General features: G+C 39.1%; 1 protein-coding gene across 6 annotated transcripts in view; it reads right to left on the bottom strand.

The window, feature by feature from the left end:
- Nucleotides 1-26,793, bottom strand: part of Mid1 (midline 1) — a 306,714-nt gene that overhangs the window by 46,786 nt on the left and 233,135 nt on the right. For all 6 annotated transcript variants that reach the window (XM_048335725.1, XM_048335724.1, XM_048335726.1 and 3 more), the window contains exon 3: nucleotides 12,089-12,184. In XM_048335725.1, coding sequence (XP_048191682.1) covers nucleotides 12,089-12,184 — 96 coding nt within the window. The remainder of the gene's footprint in view (nucleotides 1-12,088; nucleotides 12,185-26,793) is intronic.

Below are 26,793 nucleotides of genomic sequence, written 5' to 3'. Positions count from 1 at the left end.
GAGCCACTGCAAGGAGGAAGTGTGGTACTTAATCTAACATGGGACAGCTGGAGCTGCTGAGCTTGGGGTGAACATCCACTTCCCTCTGGAACTTGATTTTCAGAGAGACAGAAAAAGCCTTCAGGCCAAGGGACAAAGGACAGCTCCGTGGGCACAGCACTGACAGTTATGGAAAGGACGGCTGACTTGAAAGACTCCAACATGGATGTCTCATTCGTTACTAGTGTATATTCATTGTACAAAGGGGTTTCACTGGTATTTCACATATGGCTGCTGAGATGATCACATTGAGATGATCTCTAGTGAAGGCCAGAGAGGGCTGTGTCACTGCCGTCCCACTTGCGTGCCCCAGTGCCTTAGGACTGATTGTGAGGCTAAGCACAGACTGCATCTGGCAGTTTTATCCTCTCCTGACCTTGACCAATCCTGACTTCAGGATCACAATCAACCTACAAGTATTCCATTTGTAACAGACCACAACTGGTCTGAATTTGGGCAATGACTGGTAAAGTTGCCTGGGAAAGAAAACATAAAATCTAGAAAGCCGAACTCAAAGATATATTTCCTTATCGGCAGACCTGTCGCTTCCATCATTTCAACTCACTGTGAAATTATTATTGACTTTCTAAACAATGGTTTTAGAGCTTTAAGCCTCTGCAACATAACTTTATCTTTTTAAGGAGCATTTAAAAAAGGAATCCTCCCCCCCCCTTACTTTGCTTTCTTCCTTCCTTCATTACCTGAAAGGTCAATGTATATTTCTATATACAAGCCTGACAGATGTTCCCTTCTCACTTTCCTACCTGGGAAGCAGAAGACTGTTCAGTGTGTCAGGATCAGGGGCGGGTGGGGGCTGGGGAGGGCATCCTGCCAGGTAATGGAAACACTGCTTGCTTTAATTTTATTGCCAAGAACAAAGCCTTCTTATTGTTTAATAGAACCCTGAAAGGCGGGCCTCGTTGGCATAGCTCTGATTTTTTTTTTTTTTGTGAAACCACAAACAAGAGGAATTCTTTAAGGCCATTTCATGAAAAGCAGAAGGAAAAAGTACTTTATTCTGCAAAAATTCAAGTGATCCTTTGTTTCAGTAGCCAGAGGCTGATTCCAGATCAGCATCTGCATGTGTCTTCTTTACAAGAGCATCTGTCGGCACTATCTGTGTGGCTGTTTTTCAATCAGATTAGCTCATAATGATGGCAGACATTAAGAAGGAACCACACAGAAACTATGTTCCTTTAGCGTCCATTTGGCTTCATTGGCTTCAGATAGCATGCTAAAAAACGAAATTGTTTGCATCAAAATCCAAAGGCCAACCTGCTATGTGCTACCTGCTTCTAAATCACAAGTTTTACTTCTTTCCCTCCCTGTTCTCCCACCCTGTTAAAGTATAGGAAATCAAAGTTATTGGTTTCCAGAGATTTTTGTAATAGTCTTAGCAGCTAAGAAATAGAAGAGGAAATAAAGTTGACTTGTTCCTCCATAAATATGGAGGGCGCTACCAGTGTATCAGTAATAATATACAAAGCAAAGCTTAAAGACTTCAGATATCATCTCATTCCTGATTTTTGAGAATGTGAAATGTGCGTGTACATAAAAGAGTCTGATATAAAAAACGTAACCCAGTGAGTCATCTTCATAGCTACTTTAAGCCCCTCTACATGTATCAAATTATTCTGCCTTAAGTCTTTCCTCCAAGTTACTTCTAAGAGGTTATTGGTTCATATTTTCTTCTACAAACCACAAAGGACAGAAATGAGTATTCTAGAGAATCAATAGGAAAGACAGGAGTTATAATGACGGCCTTCTGTGACCTCTTTCAGGGCTTGGAAAAAATGCCCTTCCTCTGTAGACTGCTCTCCCCTTTTTCCTTCCTTTTGCCATCCCATCCTCTTATCCTTGCTCCAATGGCAGAGCCCTCAGGTTGGGCAAGATTTCCCTGTCTTCATCACTTACGAACTTAGGGATATGTGGCTACTGAAATCTACCATTGTAGAAAGTGTCCTGGATAAAATCTTCTCAAGAAGGGAACTTTTTCTGGGCCACCTGTAATCTTAGCTCCTCAGGGGGCTGAGCTCTGAGAACTGTGATTGGGAGCTAGCCTAGTCAGCAAAGTCCCTGAGACATCCTTAATTAAACATCCCAAAGCTGGAATTAGAACGGTAGTTCAAGTGGTACAGTGCCATCCTTGAGTTAAACCGGGGGGGGGGGGAGGTTCAGTCCTTCAGAGAGAGAATTTGTCAGGTGTATGGATCTGTGCATATACAAATGTGCCAGTGTTGGAGGAGAGAAGGAACCATGTGATCATCAACAGTCAGAACCCACTTGCTCTACCAAGGAGACTCCAACTTACACCCAAGGACGGCATCTACATGAGCCATTTTCCCTTAAGCTTTTAAATTCAAATTGTGAATCTCACTGTCTAGTTATAAATTCAACAAATTTTATAAAACCAAGAAGAATCATTCACAGGAGTTTCTTGAGTGAACCAATGTTGCTTCATGCAAGTTGGATAAACTCAGCTTCATTGCACAATCAGTTCTGTATAGAAATTAGCTAATTAAATTCTTAACACATTTTTGAGGTTGAGGCAAATTTACATAAAATTATATACATTTACATAAATGCACGAAGAAATTGTTCAGTGGATTTTGGTAACTAACACTATCAACAGCTCAGTGAGGATATAAGACAGTTCATAGTTCTGCAAATGACCTCAAGCACTTCTTCCACTCAGTCTTCTCCTCCTGGGTGTCATCTTTCCAAGTTCTACCAACAAATTCCTACAGTATTTTAAACTACATTTACAAGTGTAACTCGTTCAATTTACTTTATGAGCAATTCAAATCCCTCACAGGATAAAATTAAAGCCCTAACAAGTTAATCCTTCCTAAATCATTAAGTAGCTCTTATAAATCTAATAAATTAAACTTACAAATAGTGCACAGTATAACTCAGGTTCTCCTGAACATTGCAATATTGTTTTGATTTCTAAAGTCCCAGGTCTGAAATAAATTCTGTGTATGAAGGTGGAATCTTAAAGCAAATGCCAAATTCTGTAATATGTCAGTCATCTTCTCTTTAAATGCTAGAAATTATTAGCATACAAACATCTATTTTAGTCCTAAATTATACATCAACTATTGATTCTGTGGTATAGTTTAGGTGTTAATCTTTATATAGTAAACCTCAAATTTCCTGGGGAAGCAGAACACAAGAACCTTATTTTACTTTCTGAGACGCATTTTTATGGTACCGGGATTTGAACTCTGGGCCTCACACTTGCTTGGAAAGCACTCTACCACTTGAGCTATACCCCCAGACCTTAAGAACTTTACTAAAGGAAATAAATGTCATCTCCAAGAAGTTGAGGTTACCAGGTCAACAGTTACTAATCAAAGATTTAAGAAGAACAGTCATAAGACCACAAGGCTCCCTGTCTCAACTGTGAAGGTAGCTATTGCAGCTCAGTGAGCTTTTGTTAATCGTGGATGCCATTTAACTCAGTGAGCGATTCCCTATTCTCCTTGGGGATCTAGCTTTCTAATTATTTCTTTAAAGTCTGACATTTGGTTTGGGCAGAAGTTCAGCTACTACTCTAGTTTTATTACTTGGTTGGATCTCTCTCTCTCTCTCTCTCTCTCTCTCTCTCTCTCTCTCTCTCTATCTCTAGGTGGGTCTTGTTCTTTCAATCCTCCTGCTTCAGCCTCCTGAATGCTGGGATTATCGGCATGGGCTATCATGCCCAGCTCAAACTCACTTTCTTTACTTGCAGATTTTTGTTATGGTCCTTTGAAAGACATTTACACTAAATGACTATTGCAATCATTATCACACAGTTATAATTGTTTTTCATGCACATTTGCCTTAAGTTCCACCATTTTTGCTTTCCCTCCACTACTATCTCCACTTGGTTGTGGAATTTTACCAGCTTTATACACTAATTCTCTCCTGATACACGCAAGCAAAAAAGAGGTACCATCTTCCCAATCCTATGGAAGTTGACTGGAGACTTTCCTGCATAGACTTATGGCAGCCCAATAACCACTTTGCCTAGTCAGAGAATTAGGGAGTTAAGCTAGGTCCATCACCTCATATAGATGAACTTGATGTCATATATAGTGAAAACAGTTGTGCAAGTACAGCAAAAGCTCTATCATAAATTCCTGGGCTGAGAAGTTACCTCATTTGGTTGTAAAAATCTTTATGTGTCGCTCCTTGCTGAGAGCCTTTTACATATAGTGGCAGCCTCAGGCCTTCCAAGCTAAATTTAAATTTTCATATTTTTGTTTAAAATGAAAATAACCAGTACAATTGCACTCTTGTGAATGGAAATTTTGTATGCATGACTCAACTATTTTGCTGTGGAATGTCACAATTAGAACAAAGCTCTTTAGTTTTTTCTATGACATTTAGCAATTAAAAATAGAAACCAATTGGAAGAAGGTAAAATATGACATATCAGTTTTCTCACATAATCTATAATTATTTTATACAAAGGAATACTTTGGGCTTGATTGTCATAAAGAAAATAATTTTATACTTACTCATTGAAGGAAATAATTATAACTATACATTAGATCCAGAAGTGTTTGGTGTAGTTACAAAACCATGGCTGATAGTTGGGATAACATTTACCTCTGAATGGAATGAACAAGAACCACTAAGAGAACCCAGATTTCTACCTGTTCACTTGAGAGTCATTCTCTCTCGTTTTTGATATGTTCACTGGGATACATTGAGTTAAGGTCATCTCTTAAGAAACCTGAAGTACAGCTACTACTATAATGTTCATTGAAAAAACATGTCATTTTATAACATGCCAGAAATATCTCCATTGTCCAGCCATTCAAATATGTCACTGATCACTGTTTCAAGTCAAGGAGATTGTATATGGAGTAGCAGAATTCTTTTACACAGTGGAGAGATCACATCGCAATCCAACAGAGAAACCACGATCTCTCCATTCCCAGCCATTGGGCTCCCAGTTATGTACATATTAAAGTTGGAAATCTGTCTTCAGAGGCAGGTACAAGTGATCAAAGTCAATGCTGACCCATCTGGTAGGATTTAAAACATGACATAATAGTTCCTCCTATCCAAACTAGAAAGATTAACAAATGGTGAAAAAGTTTGAATAATGTTTTTTTCCCCTTTCGGAATGTTACTCTAAAAGTAGTATCAACTAAGCCTTATACTCATACATAACATGAATCCCTAATTCCAAAATACTGGAAGACATACTAATACTCTATCAGTATTCCTCATCAATATACCCAAGAAAGTAAAAGAATCCAATATCTGCTACTGAATCAGTGTTTTATTAAGGGAGGGTTATTGAATCTAAGGGGAGAAATTCAAGTATGTGTTAGACACTACTTTTACAAAGAATTGAATTTTAACTCCACTGAGATAAAATAAATTTGCTTCATAAGTTGTCAACTTTAGCAAACTTAGTGGTATAAACAAAGATACATAACCTTTATACATATGTAGTAGCAAAACTAGTCTTCTCCTAACATGAAATCCAGTATAGATGAACAGTTCTTTTTCTTCTTCATCATAGGAATCCCAAACCTAAGAATTCAACTTTACTACAGTAGTTACCATAATCCACTTTCTGAATGTTGTCATATTTGTCCCATTGCATCATTTCCAGAGTTATTTGCATGGAGAACCAAAGCTAAATGGGGATTACCTGATATGGTGAAACAAGGCCTAAAATCGAAATCTTTTTATAAGGATAGGAATGTCAAATGCGATAGGAATCTGATCCTTATGTGAAGTGACAATGAGTCATAATTTTGGACACCATGTCATCCCTTTCCTACTAATACAATCTACTTTACCCAGATCATGCGCATGTCCATGAGACTGTGTGTGTGTGTGTGTGTGCGCGCGCACTTGCATGCGTGTGTACGTGTGTGTGTGTGTGTGTGTGCGTGCGTGTGTTTGCTTGTTCTAAATATAGGAACTGCCAATGGCTCCTAGTAAGAAAATGCTGTGATTATAAAACTGTTCAACAAAATGCATTCCAACAAAAAAGTTCATCTTTCTTTTTCAACTAAGTGACTTTCTTCATTTCAAAATTTAGAATGCTTGATTGGTGACTTAACAATTCTTCTACAGACCCCCATTTGTTTTGCCAAGTTATTCTTTACAGTTTCTCACAAAGCTACATATTACCCAAGATAATTTACCCCTGTTAAATCTCTCAACTTACAGAGTACATTACTGGCGCAGAAATCCAATAAAAATGGCACTTAATTCACCCACCAGAAGCCTGTCACACCACATGCCAACACAGGAAAGTCTCAGAGAGTCACTAGGAGAACAGACTTCCCATTAAAAGGAAAGAAAATGAAAAAAAGAAAGGTGGTTTTGAAAGAAAAATAGTACTAACAAGAATTTTTTTTAAGTGACTACAAAGAAGGCGAGACAAACCAAAGAGATCATGGCCAATATTTTGACAGGATGCTGGATTTAGAGTAGGACCTTCCAGGATGACCTTCAACAAGGATAGTACAATAGGCTAGGCCTCTTCCTTTCCTAAGCAACTACGGTAATTCATTATACTTTCCCAACTGATCAATACCACTATCTCAGTACGGATTTATAATCTCCATTACTTAGAATACCCCAAATAGACATTTATTGAATTTTCTGTGAAAGACTTAATTCTCCAAAAGTGTAGAGAATTTAATAAGCATTATTGGTTTTTAACTGCTTAGCTAATAAAGCACATCTTTTAATTTTTTGAAGAAATGCAGAAAGGGTGTGATAATGAAAAGAAACATTTATATATGATGCAAGCGAGTTAAGTTTTGTAGCTGGGCTCAAATTTTTTTGTTGTTAATGCTACTATTCACAGGTTCTTACTATGTAAGCACAGGCTGGTCTTGAACTCTGAATCACCTGGCCTCAGCTTCCTGAGTTCTGGGATTACAGGAGTACAAATAAGTCTCATTCCTGATCTACATTTTGATTACTTTTCAGAATCTTGTCCTATGCCCCAGATAACATGAACTCTCAACTTATTCAAGGGAACATTTCACTGTACTTCTCTCTGGAAGTAAACAAAACAGAGTTGTCAAAACACTAAGTTTCTAGAATCCCAACCATCAAGTTACACAAACATTTCCTGGGAGTCTCCCCAGTGTTGCTCTTAGAAAGCTTCTGTTCTGAGTGAAGAATTACCTTGACTTTCATACTCTCCTTTCTCTAGCTTTTAAAAAGCTGGCACTTACACAATCAAAAGTCTATTTCATTTCCTTATTCTCATTTATAAAACAAATTATGGAAACAATGAGGGGGAGGGAAGACCTTAAAATGCTTCCATTTTTAAAGAAAAGCAGAAATGAAACCCCAGGAGTAGGGGTGGACTTGTAAGGAAGTGGCATTTCCTTCTGAGTCGTGGGAAGGAATTCATTGACTTAATTTACAACAATTAGGAGTTGCCTCTGTGCTCTGTGAGTTTTTTTTTTTCATTTTCTTTGTTTTGTTTTCACTTCAACTAGCCAGGGGGATTCTTTTCCCTGAGGAATGCTAAGTTCCAAATACAAGGACACCTTCAGGAAGAGGAAAAGGAAGAAATAGAGTCGAGGAACCTAGGATGTCGATCAGGAAATGCTTTTCCACTGCATTGATTTAAACAAATAGTGCGCCCAGTGCCTAACACTACCTATTTGGAGTTTTCCTTGAACTTTCAGTTGTGCCTTGGATGGGTAATTGTTTGATGAAGATATCCATCTTGTTTTCCTAAAAAGCACACGTATCATTTCTTGCAAAGAGTTACAGATTCGAGGCCTAAGTATGAAGCATATACAGATCTATGTGCGCCTAAGTATGAAGCATATACAGATCTATGTGCTCAGATAGCCATCAATGAACCTACAGAAGCAAAGTTTAAGTTAAACTCAGATGCAACATGAAAGGCCTTTCATTTCTTTTTTGTCCGTTGTGAGGCTTGAAGTCAGGGCCTGGGTGCTGTCCCTGTGCCTCTTTATACTCAAGGCTAGTGCTCTACCACTTGAGCCACAGCTCCACTTCTAGTTTGGGGGTGGTTCATTAGAGATAAGAGTCTCATGGGAACTTTTCTGCCTGGGCTGGCTTCCTACCAAGATCCTCAGATCTCAACCTCCTGAGTTGCTAGCATGACAGGCGTGAGCCACCGGTGCCTGGCTTAGCTACTTACAGTCCCTTCACACTAAGGGCACTGACAAATGAGTATGACCATTTACTAAATGCAAATATCTGACTATGCAAATATTTACACCTGCACCCACAAATATCTGTTTGGCAAAACACAGCTAAAGAGCACATTTCTAGAACACACTGGCTAGATGCCAGTGGCTCAGATATAATACTAGTTACTCAGGAGCCTGAGAGCTAAGGATTGAGGTTCAAAGTCTGCACTGGCAGCAAGTCGGAGACACTCATCTCCAAGTCTGAGACACTCATCTCCAAGTCTGAGACACTCATCTCCAGTTGACCAGCAAAAAGGTGGAAGTGGAGGTGTGGCTCAAGTGGTAGAGTGCCAACCTTAAGCAAAAAAGCCAAACAAGAGTGTGTGGCCTTGTGTTCAAGCCACAGTTCTGGAGGCACATGCATGCACAACCACCACACACACTTCCGCAAGAATACTCATCAGAAGGAATAAGAGGACAAATATGGAAACAGCACATTCATGATTTTTAGTTCTCTGTTCAATTTAATTTATTTCTTTATTTTCTATTTAATTAATTAATTTTTAAATTTTCTACTCTATTTATTTACCATGAGTAAATTTACAAAATTCCAAATTTCTTCACCATCATTTGTTGCCATTCCAAAGGATTTATATGAAGCAACAGAGAAAGAAATGAATACTCTTTTCTTCTTGTCTAGAATAAGTTCTAATTGTATATATGCATCTGTTTACAAGTCGACCACAATTGATTCAGGAATAGCTTTATTTTAAATGCCTGCATCTCAATTAAAACAATAACTGATTCCTTACAATAGTTGGCCATTGTTTGTCAATTTCTTGAATTTCTCTCATCTGAAATTACTGAACATGATAGAATACAATTTTACATTATGCTAGAATGACTAGAATTTTGTAAGTACAAGTCATATTAATATTGTATTAGGAAAAAGGAATTTTTCTGAAATTACTACTAGCCATAATAGAAACCAGACACTAATGCTTCAAGAAGTAACCAGCTGAAATCGAATGAAATAATCACCCAATCCATAAAGCATTTATAAGATTTACCATTAGGCACAGGTAATTTTTTTTACTCAAGAGAAATAATTCCCTCTTATTATCCTAAACATCAAATGCCATCACATCATTAAAATAAAATACAGCACATGGATCTTTCTATTTTGTTCATCCACTCATTCATATAATGCATCGTCATGTTACTCTGCAATAATGAAAACATTATGCTTGTTCACTGGTATTTCTCATGTTGTTTAATCAACAAGGCTTAACTTGATCCCTGGGGAGATGATGGCCACAAGTGAATTCAGTCGAAGCAGGATTCTGCAATATGCTATTGCTGTACTTGCTGTTTGCACCTTCCCAACTGCATCCAACAGGATGAAAGATGGTTCTACCTAGAGAATCATGTAGTTCTTCAAAAACCAGAACCTATAGATTGAACCACTGAGCTCAGTGGATAGCAGTTCTAATGTGCTCTCAGCTCCATTTTGCTCTTATTCCTCTTTTGCTTTCCTTTGAATGTCATATTCTCCTCTATTTATCATAATCTGCTCCATGGCACTGCAGTGAAGAGCGGCTGAAGTGGATGGCTGGGGGATGGGAGGGACACATCCCTCCTCTTACTTCTTAGACACGATTGCAGAAAAGCTTAACAGACCTGGAGTTTAGAAAATTTGCCACTGACATGGTTCTCAGTAACCAGTTTTGAATTTCCAATCAGGAATAAGGAACAGCATACACTCTGCGAACATTAATTATTGTAAGCTTTCCTTTAGAGAACTAACATTTGCATAGTAGACCAGCTGTTAAGCTGAGAGGATCTGAAAACATCTTTGCTAAGTTTTATTGTGCCGAAGAATGTATCCCTTGGCGAACGTGAACACCTTTGTGCTGTATAAATAATACCCTAATACCTGGACTATGTTTAAAAACAGTATTTCTGAAGTCTATTGGATTGGCTTAAGTCACAACTCCACTATAAAGTTTCAGGCAAACGGTACTTACTTCTTTCTTTCTCATTTAACTTGTCTATAATTGTCTAATTTATGGTACTGGAAAATGTCTCACTAACATTTTCTGCATCACAAGACTGAAAAAAATCTAATCCTTTAAACTCTCTCATCCTTAATTGTTTGTTTCCCAATGTCAAGAGTGAAAGTATGTGGACTTTTTGTGCCAGTATGAGGGCTTGAACTCAGGGCTGGGGCACTGTTCGCTAGCTTTTTAGCTTAAGGCCGGTGGTGTTCTACCACTTGAGCCACAGCTCCATTTCTGGCTTTTTAGAAATATATTGGAGATAAAAGTCTCACAGACTTTCTTGCTCAGGCTGGCTTTGAACCACAATTCTCAGATCTCAACCTCTTGAGTAGCCAGGATGATAGTGTGAGCCATCAATGCCAAAATATACATGGACTTTAGGTTTTTTTTAATGCAATATTCTACCACTTTAGTCAATCCTAACTAGATACTGTGCTGTTCTTCAAATGAGTTATTGTATGGGAGTATGTGGTCCTTGAATACACTGTGCTCTTAATTATTCTTTTTATTCTATTGTGCACCAATGACTGCTGCTATGGGCACACAGGAAATCAGAAACTAATAATTACTGATTAGATGATAAGAGAACTTATAATTTTGCAAATGGTTACTGGCAGAAATTTTAATTATATATTCAAAATATTTTGCTTCTATAGCTGGGAATATCTGGGGAGTTTAACTTGGAAATACTCAAACAGAGTTCAAATTGATATTTTCCCTTGAGCAGTGTAGAATCATTACAGGTTGTGTTAGTGCAGTAATGGTGGTTGATTTCATGGATATACATATGACTGCTAAGAAACATTTAACATAGACCTGTAGGGGGTTGAATTATATCTTCCAAAATAATAGATTCAATGGTATGAATGACAATATATTTAGAAACCAGAAGTTAGGAAATGGTGGCTGGCTCGTGCCTGTAATCCTAGCTATTCAGGAGGCAGAAATCTGGGGATTACAATTCATAGCTAGCCCAGGCAGGAAGAATGGTGAGACACTGGTCTCCAATTAACCTCCCCCCCATACCCTCCAAACAGGAAAGCTGAGTTATGGCTCAAGTGGTAGGCACCCGCCTTGAGTGAAAAAGATAAGGGATAGCACATAGGTCCAGTACTAGCACGAAAAGAAGGAAGGAAGGAAGGAAAAAGAAAGGGGGGGGAGGGAGGAAGGGAGGGAGAAAGCCCGAAAGAAATAGTATCTTTATTAAAATGAATTCATAAAGGACAAGGATGAACTCTTAGCCAATTATTTGTGTCCTTATTAGAAGGAAATTTGGACGCAAATACAGAGACATGGGAGAAAGGGTCATGTGATAATGGAAATGAATAAGGCCAGGAAGTCCAAGGATTGCCTGGAGGCACCAGAAGGTGATATGAGGCAGGAAGGATCCTCCCAGGAGCCTTTACACAGCGTGTGGCCCTGCTGACACCTGGATTTGGGGCTTATGACATCCAGAACTGAGGGAGAATAAATATCCCTTGTTTTATGTTGTCCAAGCTTGTGGTAATATGTTATGGCAGCTCTAGTAAGCTAACAGAATACCTTATAAATACTGCTTTGTTTTGGCTGTTCTTTGTGAAGGTGATTAAAACCTACAGTCACAAGAATACTATGGAATGTTGGATCCTAGGATAGCTTAAAGGGAGAGGAGGGGGTATCCCTGGGGAGACATTCTCTGAGGTTCTAGTTCTTCTCCAGTTCATCTATCTTACAAGTTTGGTGTTTGACAAACATCTAATTTGAAGAAGAAAATAATTTCTCACTTAGAAAGTGTGAGGACATAAAAACCTTGATCTAGGAGTTATAATTCCAAAATTGAGTACAGATAGCTAGAGATATACTCACTTCAACATGTTGACAGGTTTGAATGAGTTTAGCCAAAAGGGTCTCCAGTTCTGTGTTCCTCTTGATAAGGTTGGTGAGGTTGCTCTCTAAGTTTTGCTGTTCAGGAAGAAAAGAAGAAAAACGTCATTATGCCTACTTCTCTAGTATAGACACAATTTTTCATACTCAGGAAAATCACATTTTTTTTTCAGAAATTTCAATCAAACTGATACTATTTCAAATATTTATAGATTGAAATTGTATCTTCAAAGTTGGATTGTAGAATAAATTTCTATACCTACTCAGACTTCATTATTTTGTTCCTGTTTATTGTATTACCTGAATAGTTATTATATGTTATTGCTAGGTCATGAATTAAGATGAAAGAAAGTGATTTGATTTTTATCCCTTTAATTGAATCAGAAATGGTAACAATGTAAGGAAGATATCCCAACATATCTCTAGCCTATATTAAATCTTAGGATTTATGATTTTTATGGTTAAGTTGAGGTTAATCTGTTGGAAACAAGTTTGACTTGACCAGCTAGTGCTGACAACATGGCCATTTATAAAAATTTATTAGATATCCTTGTCATATATATTTCCTCAGTTTGTTACAGTGTACATGAGTCTATTCTTTGTCTATCCATGCAAGATGAATAATCCTTTAACAACACTGTTTCACATCACAGTGGAATGTAAGACTATAGAATTATTTCCTGTTCCTTTAGAGCATCAAATTGAAATATCCTTGAATGAACATTTAATCATATTTTCAGTCTTCTGTGCTTCATTGAGACTCATTCAAATATCCCTATTCTTTCCCATTTCCTTGTACTCTTCCTTTTTAGCCTTCATTCCTTCATTTATCCATGCATACAACTGGTACTTACTAAGCTTTTGCTATATCTGATTCTGAGAGAGATACTTGGGAAGCAAGAACAAAAATCTCTACTCCCTGTTCACAAGGAAATGGCTGGGCCATCAGGAGAGATCCACAATAAAGAGATCACAGCCTTCTAGGTAGCTAGAGTTACAGGTGTGAGCCACGGACACCTGGCCACACTTGCTTTTTCTTATTGAACTATTTTTGACCCTGTTCCAAAGATAGAATTCTTTTCTCCATAATTTGAAGTGAACTCAACAGACTTATTCTTAAACTCTGGAAAAATGGCAAGTCTTCATGGACAGATCTTTGTTGAATGTCTCCCAAGAATTTGATTTTATCTGTGTCAAGTAATTTTTTTTGGTATTTGATATGAATTTTGTACTCTTTGCTATGCTTTGGGGATCATATAGCCCAGCCAGGTGAGGAGTACAGGCTGAGGTTAGGACTTGAGTTTCTTTCCCCAAAGAAGGTATTCCCACAAGACACTGCGTGCAGTTGAGGCAGAGATCATGGCTTGGCGCAATGCCTCTGTTTCCTTCCATGAGAGTTCCACGTCTGGCTGAAATTCCACGGAAGGTGAGGGGTGCCCTTTGAGCCAAGAGTCTACATGAGTGTTCACTTTCAGTTAGTTGCCCAGGGCTTCTGCTGTCACTGTAGTGAGCAGCGGATGCTCCCCACTCCCCCGAGCATCTTCCCACTCCCCCATCTTCTTGGAGTTGCCCAGATCCAGCCTCCCTCACCACTCTGCACTTGCTCTTATTTCTAGTCCTTGGGGATTTCACACCTAGGTTTAAGCTGGGTTCTGCATTCTTCATGATACACTTGCAAACCGATTTTTCTCGAAATCTCAGGCGTTCTCATTTTGGAGGGAAGTTTTATGTTTTTATCATCAGGACTGAAATACCAACAAGAAGTCTTCCATGTGTGTCTTTGAAATATTCGACCCATCTCAAATATGACTACTGGAAAGGAGACATGGAACTAACTATTCATCATTTAAAGCCAAAGTCAACCAATGAGCCAGTTGGATTGGCTTAGGGACCACCTAATAATTCCACAGAAAAACTCTCTTTCACAGCTCTTCATAACAACTCTCCCTCCTCTATATGGAAACACCAAAAGATGTCTGCACTAAGTGAACTACAACTGAGAATCACATTATAGTCAGAGACTAATGAACAATTCTAAGGCACTTCATTATTCAATATCCTTGATTTAGCTATGGTGATTACAAGGTATATTAGTCAGCTCCTTTTAGTGTGTTAATCTTAGGGAATCCTTTTACTTTTCTTTTTGGCTGACCCTTTGTAGCAGGAAATTTCTAGGGAAATATATCATGTAACTGTTTACAGTTCAATTGTCATAGATATGACTTTTCTAAAGCTAGTCAGTAAGAGAGCCAAATAAATGCAATCCCACACATTTCAATTTTGCAAACATCTGCTTGCTTCTCCCTCCCTTTCTTCAAAATACCTCATGTAAAAATCTGTTTTTAATCATCTAATACATAGACTAAAGCCTGTGATTTAAACACTTTGACCTATCTCATTCCTATGGGGTTATTCAAATTTAAATAGTACAAGTGTTACCAAAGTCTACGAAGAATTACTGAGTCAGAAGTATAATGCAGGGAAATTAAGCTGGGAGAGAGACTTGTTTTCAAGTAGTACCAAAGGGGCTGACAGCACTTTTGAAGAGAACACAATCCAGTGGTAAAGAAGCCGTGTGTCCATAAGCTTCCGCTACAGGGACCTCTCGGGGGCTTTCTGCAATTGAACTGTATCACTAACATCCTGTGTGGCGGTCTGCAGGCTCTAGAATCTCTTCATTTGATTGTACAGTGAGATAACATTTTTAGGGTCAGGGTTGTAGGACTAAGTAGATGTAAGTATCCATATTCCTATGCATACCTTTAAAAGAAAACTATAAGTTCTATTGTTCCCTGAAAACATCAATATATTCACATCTTCTTACCAAGCTGAGCTTTATAGAAACCCAAGCAATCAGGCGTGGACGGTCATGGAAGACAGAGGGAAGGAAGCCTCAGCCACTCCCCAGGTAGTCTCTCTTGAACAAATGACATACTTGAGCTTACGCTTCCCATTCATAGTAAGAGAATAATGATCCATCCACCTATCAATGCTATCATTAAGAGCAGATGAGAAGATGAGCACATGCACCAGAAAACGGTTGAAATTAGAAATATGAGGAGATAAAATAGTCTGATTCAAGATCTAGACACTAGAACGGTCCAACTCAAATGTCTCCAGAAGGTATCATTCCCAATAGAGCAGATGGTTACTTTCTGCAAACCCCTGTGCCGTTCTGCCTGAGAGCGGCGCCCAGCTTCTGGCAGGGCAGGCAGGCTGCAGTGCTAGGCACAGTCAAGGTACGTAGATGGAAACTACTGGCAACTGGTGGGAAGAACAGGACAGCTCACTCACTTTCTTCTGGTTGGAACCACTCTGAGCCTCAGTCCATAAAATCTCTCCCAGGGCCCCACTGGGGGAAAGCACATGAGTCCAAAGTGACAACGGGCTCATTAACACACCCTCTTTCCTCTTCCTTCCTTTCCATTTCCTCTTCCTTCCAGGTGCTTCCTGGATTGCCTCCCAATTCCAATTCTCAGTCAGAGTCTGCACTGGGAGATCTCACCTATGACTACAAGCTGTTGTGTTTGATTATTCCTCCTATGGGGGATAGTTGAACTTTCAAAAGAGTTGCTTGCTGTAGACATTTGCAAATACAAGAGAATGTTTTCTCATACGTCCTTCTTTCTATTTCTCTAAGTCACATAGCCTCTAAATTCCATGCTCTGCATCAGCTCTGTCACCATAAATTGAATGTGAGATAGCCATTTGAGACACCTTTTGAATTTTCAAATAGTCACATTTTAACAAGTGAAACTAATTTTAATAACAGAAGTGTTTCAGCGAGTAATTGGCATCTGACCATTGCGCTATTTTACACTCTAAGTCTCTGGAATGTATTTTAGGCATCTCAGCTTATGCCAGTCCATTTCAAGAGCTGCAGAACTACCTGTGGCTGGTGGCTACCATATTGGACATCACAGTACTGGAGTCTACAGGAGGATAGGCAATCCTAGTTACTCAGGAGGCTGAGATCTGAGGATCACAGTTTGTTTTTTTGTTTGTTTTTTTTTTGGCCAGTCCTGGGCCTTGGACTCAGGGCCTGAGCACTGTCCCTGGCTTCTTCCCGCTCAAGGCTAGCACTCCGCCACTTGAGCCACAGCGCCGCTTCTGGCCGTTTTCTGTATATGTGGTGCTGGGGAATCGAACCTAGGGCCTCGTGTATCCGAGGCAGGCACTCTTGCCACTAGGCTATATCCCCAGCCCCCTGAGGATCACAGTTGAAAGCCAGCCTGGGTAGGAAAAGTCTGTGAGACTCATCTCCAATTAACGTCCAAAAAGCCAGAAATGGACCTGTGGCTCAAAGTGGTAGAGCATTAGCCTTGATCACAAAAGCTCAAAGATGCTGCCCAGGCCTTGAGTTCAAGCCCTTGCTCTTGGAAACAAACACACACATGAGCCCTGTAGTAAATCTTTTCGTTTTCATTGGCTTTATTAAACTCATTATCGCAATGATTCAATACTACTGTTGTTTCAGCATAAAAGCTGCCACAAAGTAGAAGTGAGAAAGGTTGTAAGTTTATAAATCTTTATTTATTTAAAAAAAAAGTCTTGAGTAAGATTTGGCTCAAAACTGTTCTTTTCCAAACCTGAGTCTAGAACATGCAACCCTGAATTCAGACATTTTTCGGGATCATTCTCTCTCTCTCTCTCTCTCTCTCTCTCTCTCTCTCTCTCTCTCTCACACACACACACACACACACACTCATACACACACGCTTTTCTTATGTAAGTCTGAAATAGATGCACTCCCGTGGGCCTCGGGAGGATTCTTTATAGGCAAGGCTAAGAGAATTTTTACATGCAGCTGGAAAGCTCAGTTTGACAAGCCCCACAACAATGTGAAGAAAATTAAACAACAGTATTAGGATGTATCCACATTTTAATGTGAGGAGTACTTTGGTTAAGCACACAGAAGCTGGTGCCAGTCTGTTTGCAATCAAATACTAAGTGTTAAGAACCTCTACAGTTGTTACCCTCTCCGCGCTGGGCCTCAGCTGCATCACGGCACTGCCAAGGTGATTGGAAGAGAGCCTGCCCGCCACATGGTGGCCTCAATCAGTGCTTGTTAGGCAGAATAAACGACTTGCTTTCCCTGGTTGGAATTGATATTGATAGAGACTTAATTTCTAACACTTTGCCATCATCAAACTAAAATGTTTATGCATTTCATAAACTGTATCTTGATTTTCAATTTAATAGCCAATAGTTAGAATAATATACACCTCCCCCCATTACATTTTGTAGAAACACGGAACCCAATTTGCTTGCTATTCTCATGAGCTTGGGATTACTGAGAATTTCTATCTAGGCTTCAGTTCCTGTTTGAGACTTGTGCGCACATATTTTTAAATATTACTTAAAGCCAGTTGCTGGCTACTTCACCTATTTCATCAGTAATAACAAGCTGACCAGTCCCAAAAGGTTTTTAGTAAGACTACAATTACTGGACAGAATTCAACACTCCCCTTCTGCCATCACCACCAGAGAGGAATTCAAATAATTCTCTAGGTAGACTATGGGAGACAGGTCAAGTTTGAGAAAGATAAAGTTATAAAATACATATTGCTTATCTTTATGTTGTTGTTGGTGGTGGTGGTGGTCAAGGGGTTTGAACTCAGGGCCCCTGGGCACTGGCCCTTAGCTTTATCCCTCAAGGCTAGCACTCTACTGTGTTGAGCCACAGCACCATTTCCCTTTCTCTGGTGATTAATTGGAGATAAGAGACTCTAGGGCTTCCTGCCTGGGCTGACTTCAAACTGTGATCCTCAGATCTCAGCCTCCTGAGTAGCTAGGATTACAGGCTTGAGCTAATAGCACCCAGTTTGTGTTGCTTATCTTTAGGCAAAAAGGGTGATTAATTAATTTTTGTTTTTAATGTATGTATTTTGAATACATTTTCAAGGAACTATACATACCAACCTCTGTTGTGTTGTGTGTTTTGTAGTGAGGTTTAATTGACTTGATAAATGATAATTGACTTGATAATTACTTGACTTAATAATCTATGGAGAGACAGTAGATTTTATACCAACCTTAATACAAGCCTTCAGGCATGGGTATAGACACTAGCAGAGAATAGCAACGCCAAGTTAACAGATGAGCTTTGTCCTACAAACTGCCATACTCCATCAAATAGCAAGGCAAGCAGACAAATGCTCCTAATTTTAGCCTTTGGAGATCTGTACCTAAGAGTCGGGTTGCTGGGAATTAATGACTTGTCATTGAACACTACTATTAAAATGTATGCATGAAATAGGAGATTTCAGTAATTCCTTTTGGGTTTGTCCAGGCCTTAAAGAATGTTTGCTCTTATTCTGAAGTCAATACTTCAGAAAGTCTTTAAAGTATAATATTAGGTCTGGATACCTTTCAAGGCAAACACAGATCAGGCTTGTTTCATTCCCTAATATTCAGAGTGACATTCAGGAACTGTGTGCCCAGCCCTGACACCTAACACCGCCACTCCAACACCATTAGGATATAGACATGTCGAATGCCACAACCCATATATTTTCTTCTAAGGAACTTTAATTGCTATCTTTAATATGAAAACACACTTGTATTAACACATGCCACCTGCATAAAAGCATAAATTTTTATATGGAACTAAACTCTTGAGATGTTTTAATTAACTTGCAGGAGTCTGAGACTATCTTCTGGTTTGACTCATGACAGACAACAAATACATGTGATGTATGTTGGGTTCATTTCTTAATGCCTTTTTTCACTGGCTGTAATAGTTACTATTTCCAAATGCCCTGGCAAGACAGGCTGCCCAGGAAAGTTCAAAAAACCTAATAAAACACAATCTGCATACAAATTTAAGTCTAACGTTCCATGGGCTACAATTTAAGTCATTTTGATATGTGATACTGTATTTACCTTGTCAAGTTTTATTGGAAATTTCTATATTAACACTTTAGAATCTGTTCCATATATTTATAGATCCCATCACCAGGAGTTCATTCTTTATTTTTCTAGCCTGGTAGTCAATAATATACAGAGAATAACTTTTAAAAACTATGTATGGTCTGGAAGTGCTTTCAAATTTGAATGGAGGTAAATAAATGCCATTGTATAACTCTACTCATTTTGTTATTAGTCATAACCTCAGCAGATCCAATGGCAACTAGCTATTTGCAGGTATTACAGATATGAATGGCCTTTTTGTTCACTTGGCACTCCTAACACCCTTTCTGTTCATACTAAGGAGTTGAGCACTAGCTAATAAAGACACTCATCAGGTTGTGTATGTGCGGGGATGTGCACATGAGTGTGAGAGACCAAGCATGTGGCACTGAAGATGAACCCAAGAACTTGTGCATGCTAGAGAAGTGCTCGCCCACTGAGCTCCCTCCCTGTACTGTGAGTTTGTAGATTAAATACTGAATGAATATTTGAAATTCCCCAATTTAGAAATAATGGTCTTACTTGTGAAATTTATGCCCACAGCCAAATGTTCCTAAGTTTATGACAATAACTTTTATCAGTGGAACCTATAAAAATATTTTCTAAGATTACAACATACGTAGCAAAGCCATGGGCTTTCTAATCAGGCAGTTTTCCTATTCTCTGCGCCATTGCCTATGCTCAACTTCTGCACCCTTATCAACTCTGCACTTTGGGCTTGCCACAGCATATCAAGAATGGCAACTAACCTGTCAGTTAAGGATTGTGGGGTGTCCAAACAGTACAAGAAATGTATCCAATGCCAAACGTATGAAACTGTAACCTCTCTGTACATCAGTTTGATAATAAAAATTTGAGAAAAAAAAAAAAGGATTGTGGGGTGCAGGAAATTCTGCAAAATGGACACTCAGTACTTGACTTCATTACTTCTGCTTAAGTGAAAGCTTTCCAAATGGGGCTCTATTTAGGAGTATTGAAAACATAGATTAACAAACAGTGGCCCATAGGTCATTATCTAGCTGCTGGCTACTTTGGGATAGCTTGTGAGCTAAGAATTTGTTTTACATTTTTAATTAACTTTTGATATATAGATCCACCAAAGTACCTCAGACTAGCCTGGCAATCAAGATCTGCCTGCCTTAACCCTCTGAGCGCTGTGATTACAGGCGTGTGCCATCATGCCAGGTCATTCTAAATAGTTTCTTAAAAAAAAAGATAAATACAATTTTGTGGCATGTGGAAAGTATAAGAAATTCTTTATATATAAAGTTTTATTGGAACATAGGCACTTCAGTTTCATTGTTTTGTACTGCGATGAGAATCGAGTGCTTGTAGCTAGGAAGGCCAATTATACCAATGAAAATTGCTCCTGTTACTTGAAAAACAAACAGGTGCCCCCCCTTTTTTAACAACTGACTGTTGTATTTTTATATGTAGCATTTTCTTTGTTGATCCAAACTGTTTAAAAGTTTCAGTATAATTTATTTCAGTTAGTATTTTCAATTCTTTCTACAGGAATATAGGAATATGCCTCAAATCCCAATCCTTCAGGTACTCTAAATCCTAAAGGAGATTTTTTTGATTCATTTTATTAACCACCAACTATTTTTAATTCAAACTGGACAAAAGTAGATTTAAATCATGGGTAAAATGCAATGAGTAAACATTCCAGTCTTATCTATATCTTTAGTTCAGAGAAGCAGACAACTCAGACCCAAGAAGGAATAAGAAATGCAGAGTTTAAGTCCAATCAAAGTTAGTATAACAAGAGAATGTTCAAGGATTAGTCTACTCTTTCCATTCATAAATAAGGGCACAAAGTGCAAGGTTTTCAGCGCATACCAAACAGAATTATTCATTGATTGCTGACTCCATCAAGTTTCCTCATGTTTTTCCTGTTAATCATAAGATACACCTCTAAGGTGGGCTTAGAGCACTGGATAATTAAAGTCTATAAAAATCCCCTGATATTGATGGATGTCATACACATTGTTTGTGCATGTCACTTAAAGCTTTGCCTCCTACATCATTCAGGGGGTCAAATAATTCAGACTGTATCCCTTTTCTTCTATCTTAAGTGGGTGGTGCCATTGCCAGACACTCATTAACAAACATGTTCTGGCCTTTCTATTTAAAGTTGTAGCTGATGGCATCACATTTTTTCCCAGACCTAGATGTCAAAGTAGACTCACAGTGGATGTTTGCATAGCCTTGGAGGAATGAAAACACAGTTTTGCTTTTCAGGACTGTGAGAAGATCATTTTTTCTTCTAAGCCAACACCTCACATTCTGCGAGTACTTCATGTCAGTTGAAATAAATATATTAAATATATTTTGAAATAAAATAGCAAACAATTTTTTATCTAATAATGTTGCAGAGGTAACTGATTTGTTTCGTTTCTACTACAATGGTTATCTTCCCAGATGTTACTTCTTCTGGATCACCTGCTGAAAGTCATTATTAAATTTCAATACATGGCCGGGGGGAGATCTGAGGATCGCGGTTAGATGCCAGAATGGGTAGGAAAGTCCTCCTGACTCTTATCTCCAATTAACCACCGGAAACCAGAAGTGGCACTGTAGCTCAAAGTGGTACAGTGAATAAGCTCAGTGACAGCGCTCAAGCCCTGAGTTTAAGCCCTATGACTGACAAAAGAATAATCATAATCATGATGTAATACATAGTCTGCTTTGCTTCTGAATCTAAAGCACTCCCAGGAAGGGCTCAGATTGTGTTCACAATATTCATATCCCACATGCATGGTGCAAGAAAGCATTTTAGAGCCAAAGGAGGTTACTCTCTTTGGCTCAAAAACAGATAAAAATTCCACTGCATTCAAAGCAGGTCTGGTCTGTTAGGAATTTACAAAAATCAATGTTATGTAAGAGAATTCCCCATTTGGGACATTCTACAGAATCAAATATGAAAGCACGTCATTGTTTCTCAGACTGTAGTAACCTTCAGAGACAGACCCTTTCCTGGGGAATCAGAGAGTTTGAAATTCTTTCAATTCCTGACATCTTTTGTTCATTCCTCTGGTCCCATCTTTACTCCTCTTGAGTCCCTTGTGGTAGAGTGCTAGCCTTGAGCACAAAGAGGCTAAGGAATAGTGTCCAGGCCCTGAGTTCAAGCCCTAGAACTGGCAGGAAAAAAGGCGGCACAGGTTTGCTAATCAAGTACAAAAAACAAAGCCAGGTGCTGGTGGCTCACACCTGTAATCCTAGCTACTCAAGAGGCTGAGATTTGAGAATGGCAGTTAGAAGCCAGCCCAGGCAGGAAAGTCCCTGAGACTCTTATCTCCAATTAACCACCAGAAAACCAATGGTGGCACTGTGTCTCAAAATTGTAGAGTGCTAGCTTTGAGCAAAAGAGCTCAGGACCAGCATCCAGGCCCTGAGTTCAAGTCCCGTGACCAGCAGCAACAACAACAACAGCTAATAATAATAATTTGTGTTTTACTGGTTTCCAACTTTAGGATTTAGTTAAACTAAAACTAATATTTTTCACGCAGCCTATATGTTTATAAGTATGAGGATAAGTAAAATTACAGACTGATGTATATTAGAAGTATGAACTCATGTGAACTTATAAGAAGTCATAGAACCTTGCTTTAACATTCCTCAACAAAGAAGCCCAGATTGTTGCTGTTAAGAAATTAAGAGGACTTTTTGTGAACTTGAAAATATAAGGGAGTGCTTTGTTGAATCAGTCAAGTGTTGCTAATACCCAAAGAGAACTCCTGAGTGGTCAATTCATTTTATATGTTGCAGAAATATTTGGATTGTATGAATTTGGTCTGTTCATTTTGACAGTAATTATTTCACCAGAAATGTAGCATATTACAGATGTTGGATTATTTCAACAAGATTTTTACCCATTGTCAAAGATTTAGAAGAACATTTTCATCATTGATTTTTAAAAATAGATTCACTAAGGCTAAGTGAATTCTAGAAGCCTTCGTAGCGTAAAAGGTAAAATGCAAATATCCGTAATGATGGAAAGCAAGGTGATAACAGTGTTATTTCCTTGATTAAATGGCCACTGGTTAAAAAAAAAAAAACAACTTATTTTTTCCTGGAGAGTTAATTATTTAACTTGCAGGGTCTTACAAAAAAAAAAAAAAAAACCCAGCAAGATACTCTCTGAATAGTTCATCTGCATATAGATAACCGAAGAGAACTGGAGGGATGCACTATCTCTCATTTCTCCGAAATATATTTTAGTTTACATATACAATGTGTTGTTAATAAGTCAAAAATCAAGGAATCAATGTCACTTTTAAAAAGTGCCATTTTCAGTCAATAGCTATGTTACTGGTTTATGCATTTACAAAATAAATTGCCATTTGCTATGAAGGTAGTGAGACAATACTGCAGTACACAGGGAACTGGAGGAGCCTAGTCCGCTATTTAATGACTACAACTGACCCAGTCCAATCTTTCCCACACAGTCCGGAAGGGTAGACCAGGGGTTTTCCCCGTTTCCATCCGCCCCAGCAGTCCTGGGATCTGGTAAGGAATGCAGGAACCACCTGAGTGTTACAGTTTGAGAACCAGCCACATCCTAACAGCCTTCAATGTATTAGGGTTTTAGGAATTTTCTTGGCTTTAAAAAGTGAAATGAAAAAGAGAAGCTAAGGGGGGGATGGGCATGTCATCTCGGCTGCTCTTCCGGCTTTCTTTTCCTAATCAACATTCTGTGATCCTGTCACTTACTCAGTCTCGGTCACCAGGTCCCATTCTCAGGCCTGGCCTCTGGCCCCTGATTCCATTAGGTAACAGGAAGCGTAATGGCAGTGGGTACTAGTTAAGGTACCAGGAGAACCATGGCAAGTGTCAAGTCCTTGGTGGGGCAAGAGCCAGTGCCCCACAGCTGGAGGGAGCTCGGGGAATGGATGTGCTCCTCCATCACCCAAACTTTCTGCCCCATCAGCGTTGGCAATTCTGAATTGCTTTTTCTTATAAAAGCAAAGATAGAACTCAGATGTTCATGAACACCTCAGGGGGGGAAAGGGTAAGGGGGAGGGGGGAGGGGGGAATGAGGGACAAGGTAACAAACAGTACAAGAAATGTATCCAATGCCTAAAGTATGAAACTGTAACCTCTCTGTACATCAGTTTGAGAATAAAAACTTTAAAAAAAAAAAAAAAAGAACTCATGTTCAGAATGTGGGGGAAAAAAAGTTTCAGCGAATTACCCCAGTGTATTCTCAATTACTTATAAATGTGTTTTTTTTTTTACAAAAAAAAAAGAAAGAAAGAAAGAGAAAAGGGTTGAAGTGGTGTTGAAATGGGGAGCGGGGAGCCAGCCAGCGGACGACCCGCATTCATCTGCTTACGATGAAAAATAAATAGCGAGGCCTCCCCCAGCTTGGTTGAAGTGAGTTTACCTCTTCCAACTTCAGCTGGACTCAGCCCTGCAAAGCCGAAAGCCAGCACATTAGACTTTGCTCTCAGGACATTTTGGGGTGATTTTTATCATTTGATTTTCCTATGCGGGTGACCTTGGTTCCTGGTAGAGAACACCCTGGGGAGGCAGAACGTTATCAGAGGAAAGCTCAGTAATTAAATGGTGACCTAAGAAGGATTTAGCCGCTGCTCGGACTAAAAGGATACAAACAGCGTCTCTGTCTCCACTTTGCAGCCCACCTTTCCTCTAAGCTATTCTCTTCCGAGGTTACCTTGGAGCCCAGGAACAACAGGTCTAGCCTATAACCATCCTGAGATAAGAGTCCAGACTACCCCCTCAGAGCAGCAATGACTTTCTTATCATCACAAATCCCTCCAGAAGGGAAATTGGAGAGAATGATCAACCAGGCCACAGTTTTTCCACACCTGATTAACTAACTCTACGCATGCTTCTGGTCTTCTTGCTTCTCTGTTAAACAGAGTAAAGTTCTTTTTGGATTTTTCAACATTCCTTCATCCATCTGATGCTAGTACAAGATCTGATATGTTGTCCTACACGTGGGAACTCTGGTAAGAGTGGTAATAAATCATACAAAGGACTTTTGGCCTCCCTCAAATCATCTTTCTGAATGTGTAATTTTTATTCAAATATAGTATTACTTATAGTCTTATAGTATAGTGAATACATTTTTAAATAAAACACATCCACTCTAATTAAAATCAAACTGTATGCTAGGCACTGATGGCTTGTACCTGTAATCTTAGCTACTCAGGAGGCTGTGATTTGAGAACTGTCGTTCGAAGCCAGCCCAGGTAGGAAAGTGTGAGAATTAGATCCAATGAACTACCAAGTAAAGCTGGAAGTGGTGCTGGGGCTCCAGTAGTAGAGCACTAGCCTTGAGCCAAAAAGCTCAGGGACACCACCCAGGCCCTGAGTTCAAGCCTCAGGACTGGAACACACAAAAAGATCAGAGTTAATAATAATTTTGAGTACAAGTAAGAGTTCTACCAGAACATGTTCTTTCATTTCCAATTTTGATTAAAAAAAAAAAGACAAACAAACAGTGACAGTAGCTATTTATACCCTTCAATGAACATGTTCTCCTGCACTGCTTCAAACTCTATCCTGATAATACTGATATTGTGTGTGTGTGTTTGCGTGCACATGCACACACCAGTACTGGGGCTTGAACTCTGGACCCCATGCTCTCGTTCACCTTTTTCACTTATGCCTGGTACTGTACTACTTACTTAAGCTATACTTGCAGCTTTTTGCAAGTTAACTGGAGATGCGTCCCATATACTTGTATGCCTGAGCTGACTTCAAACCTTGATTCTCAGATCTCAGACTTGTGAGTAGCTAGGGCTATGGGTGGAAGCCACTGGCACCTGAGATGCACTTGCATATCAATTCTGAAATAAGCTTTGCTTTCTCTTTCCCCGTTTCATGCTAGCTGTTAATCCTGATGCTGCATTATTATTTTAAACTCAACTTTTTTGTGTGGTAGTACTAGAGTTTGAATATAGGCCCAACTATTCAAGCCTTACACACAAGCCCTTTATGCGTAGTTTATTTTTTTCAAATAGAGGGTCTCTCACTTTTGCCTTGGATTACTATCCTTCTCCCTTGGCCTCCCAAACCTCAACTTTCTGAACTGCATCATCTGTCCATCGGAACTAGCTTCTCATCGCCTGACAAAGGATAGTCATTCATTAAAGTCCCAACATAATCACAGACTTGGACTTCTCTTAGGGTTTTTGGAGGTGGGGTGTTTTTCTAAAATGACCCCTTGGATCTTCTCTTTCTTTTTATGACATGCTGGCCTCTATGTCGTGGTCTCCCAGCCTGAGGTTTGAGTGCCTGAGACTACAGGAATGTGCCACCACACTTGGATCCGCATTTTATTTTCTTACCAATGTTACCATCTAGATATCTTCTTCCCCCAAATCCTGGTTTTCATTCTTCCCATTTTTGACTGGCCAACAGAATCAGCACAAGACTAACAAAGTCACCTTCCTAGCAAGCTTGCATTATTAGACTTCCCATTCTCAAAACTGCAAACTTATTTCTGAATTGGCATGCAAAATCTTCAAAACTATACTAGGTTTAGAATTTCCCTAGTAACAGCCAGATATAATTGCCACCACACTGCGAAATGAACCTTCAACTTCAGTGAAACTGGATTCTCTAATTGGCTAGTAACTTCTCTGTCCATTGTTCCTTTTGAGCCCTCAGTTGTATCTTTCCATCCACCTAGAACTCTCCCCCCAAAAAAACCACACAGCACTAAGCATCTGGAGATAGGGCTAGCCATGCAAATTGAGGCTTGCTTAATAAAAGAGTGCATTAATAGCAATGTAACTGAA

This window comes from Perognathus longimembris, chromosome 28 (assembly GCF_023159225.1).
Source record: "Perognathus longimembris pacificus isolate PPM17 chromosome 28, ASM2315922v1, whole genome shotgun sequence".
Classification (NCBI taxonomy): Eukaryota; Metazoa; Chordata; class Mammalia; order Rodentia; family Heteromyidae; genus Perognathus; species Perognathus longimembris.
This window is presented reverse-complemented; position numbering and strand designations above follow the sequence as displayed.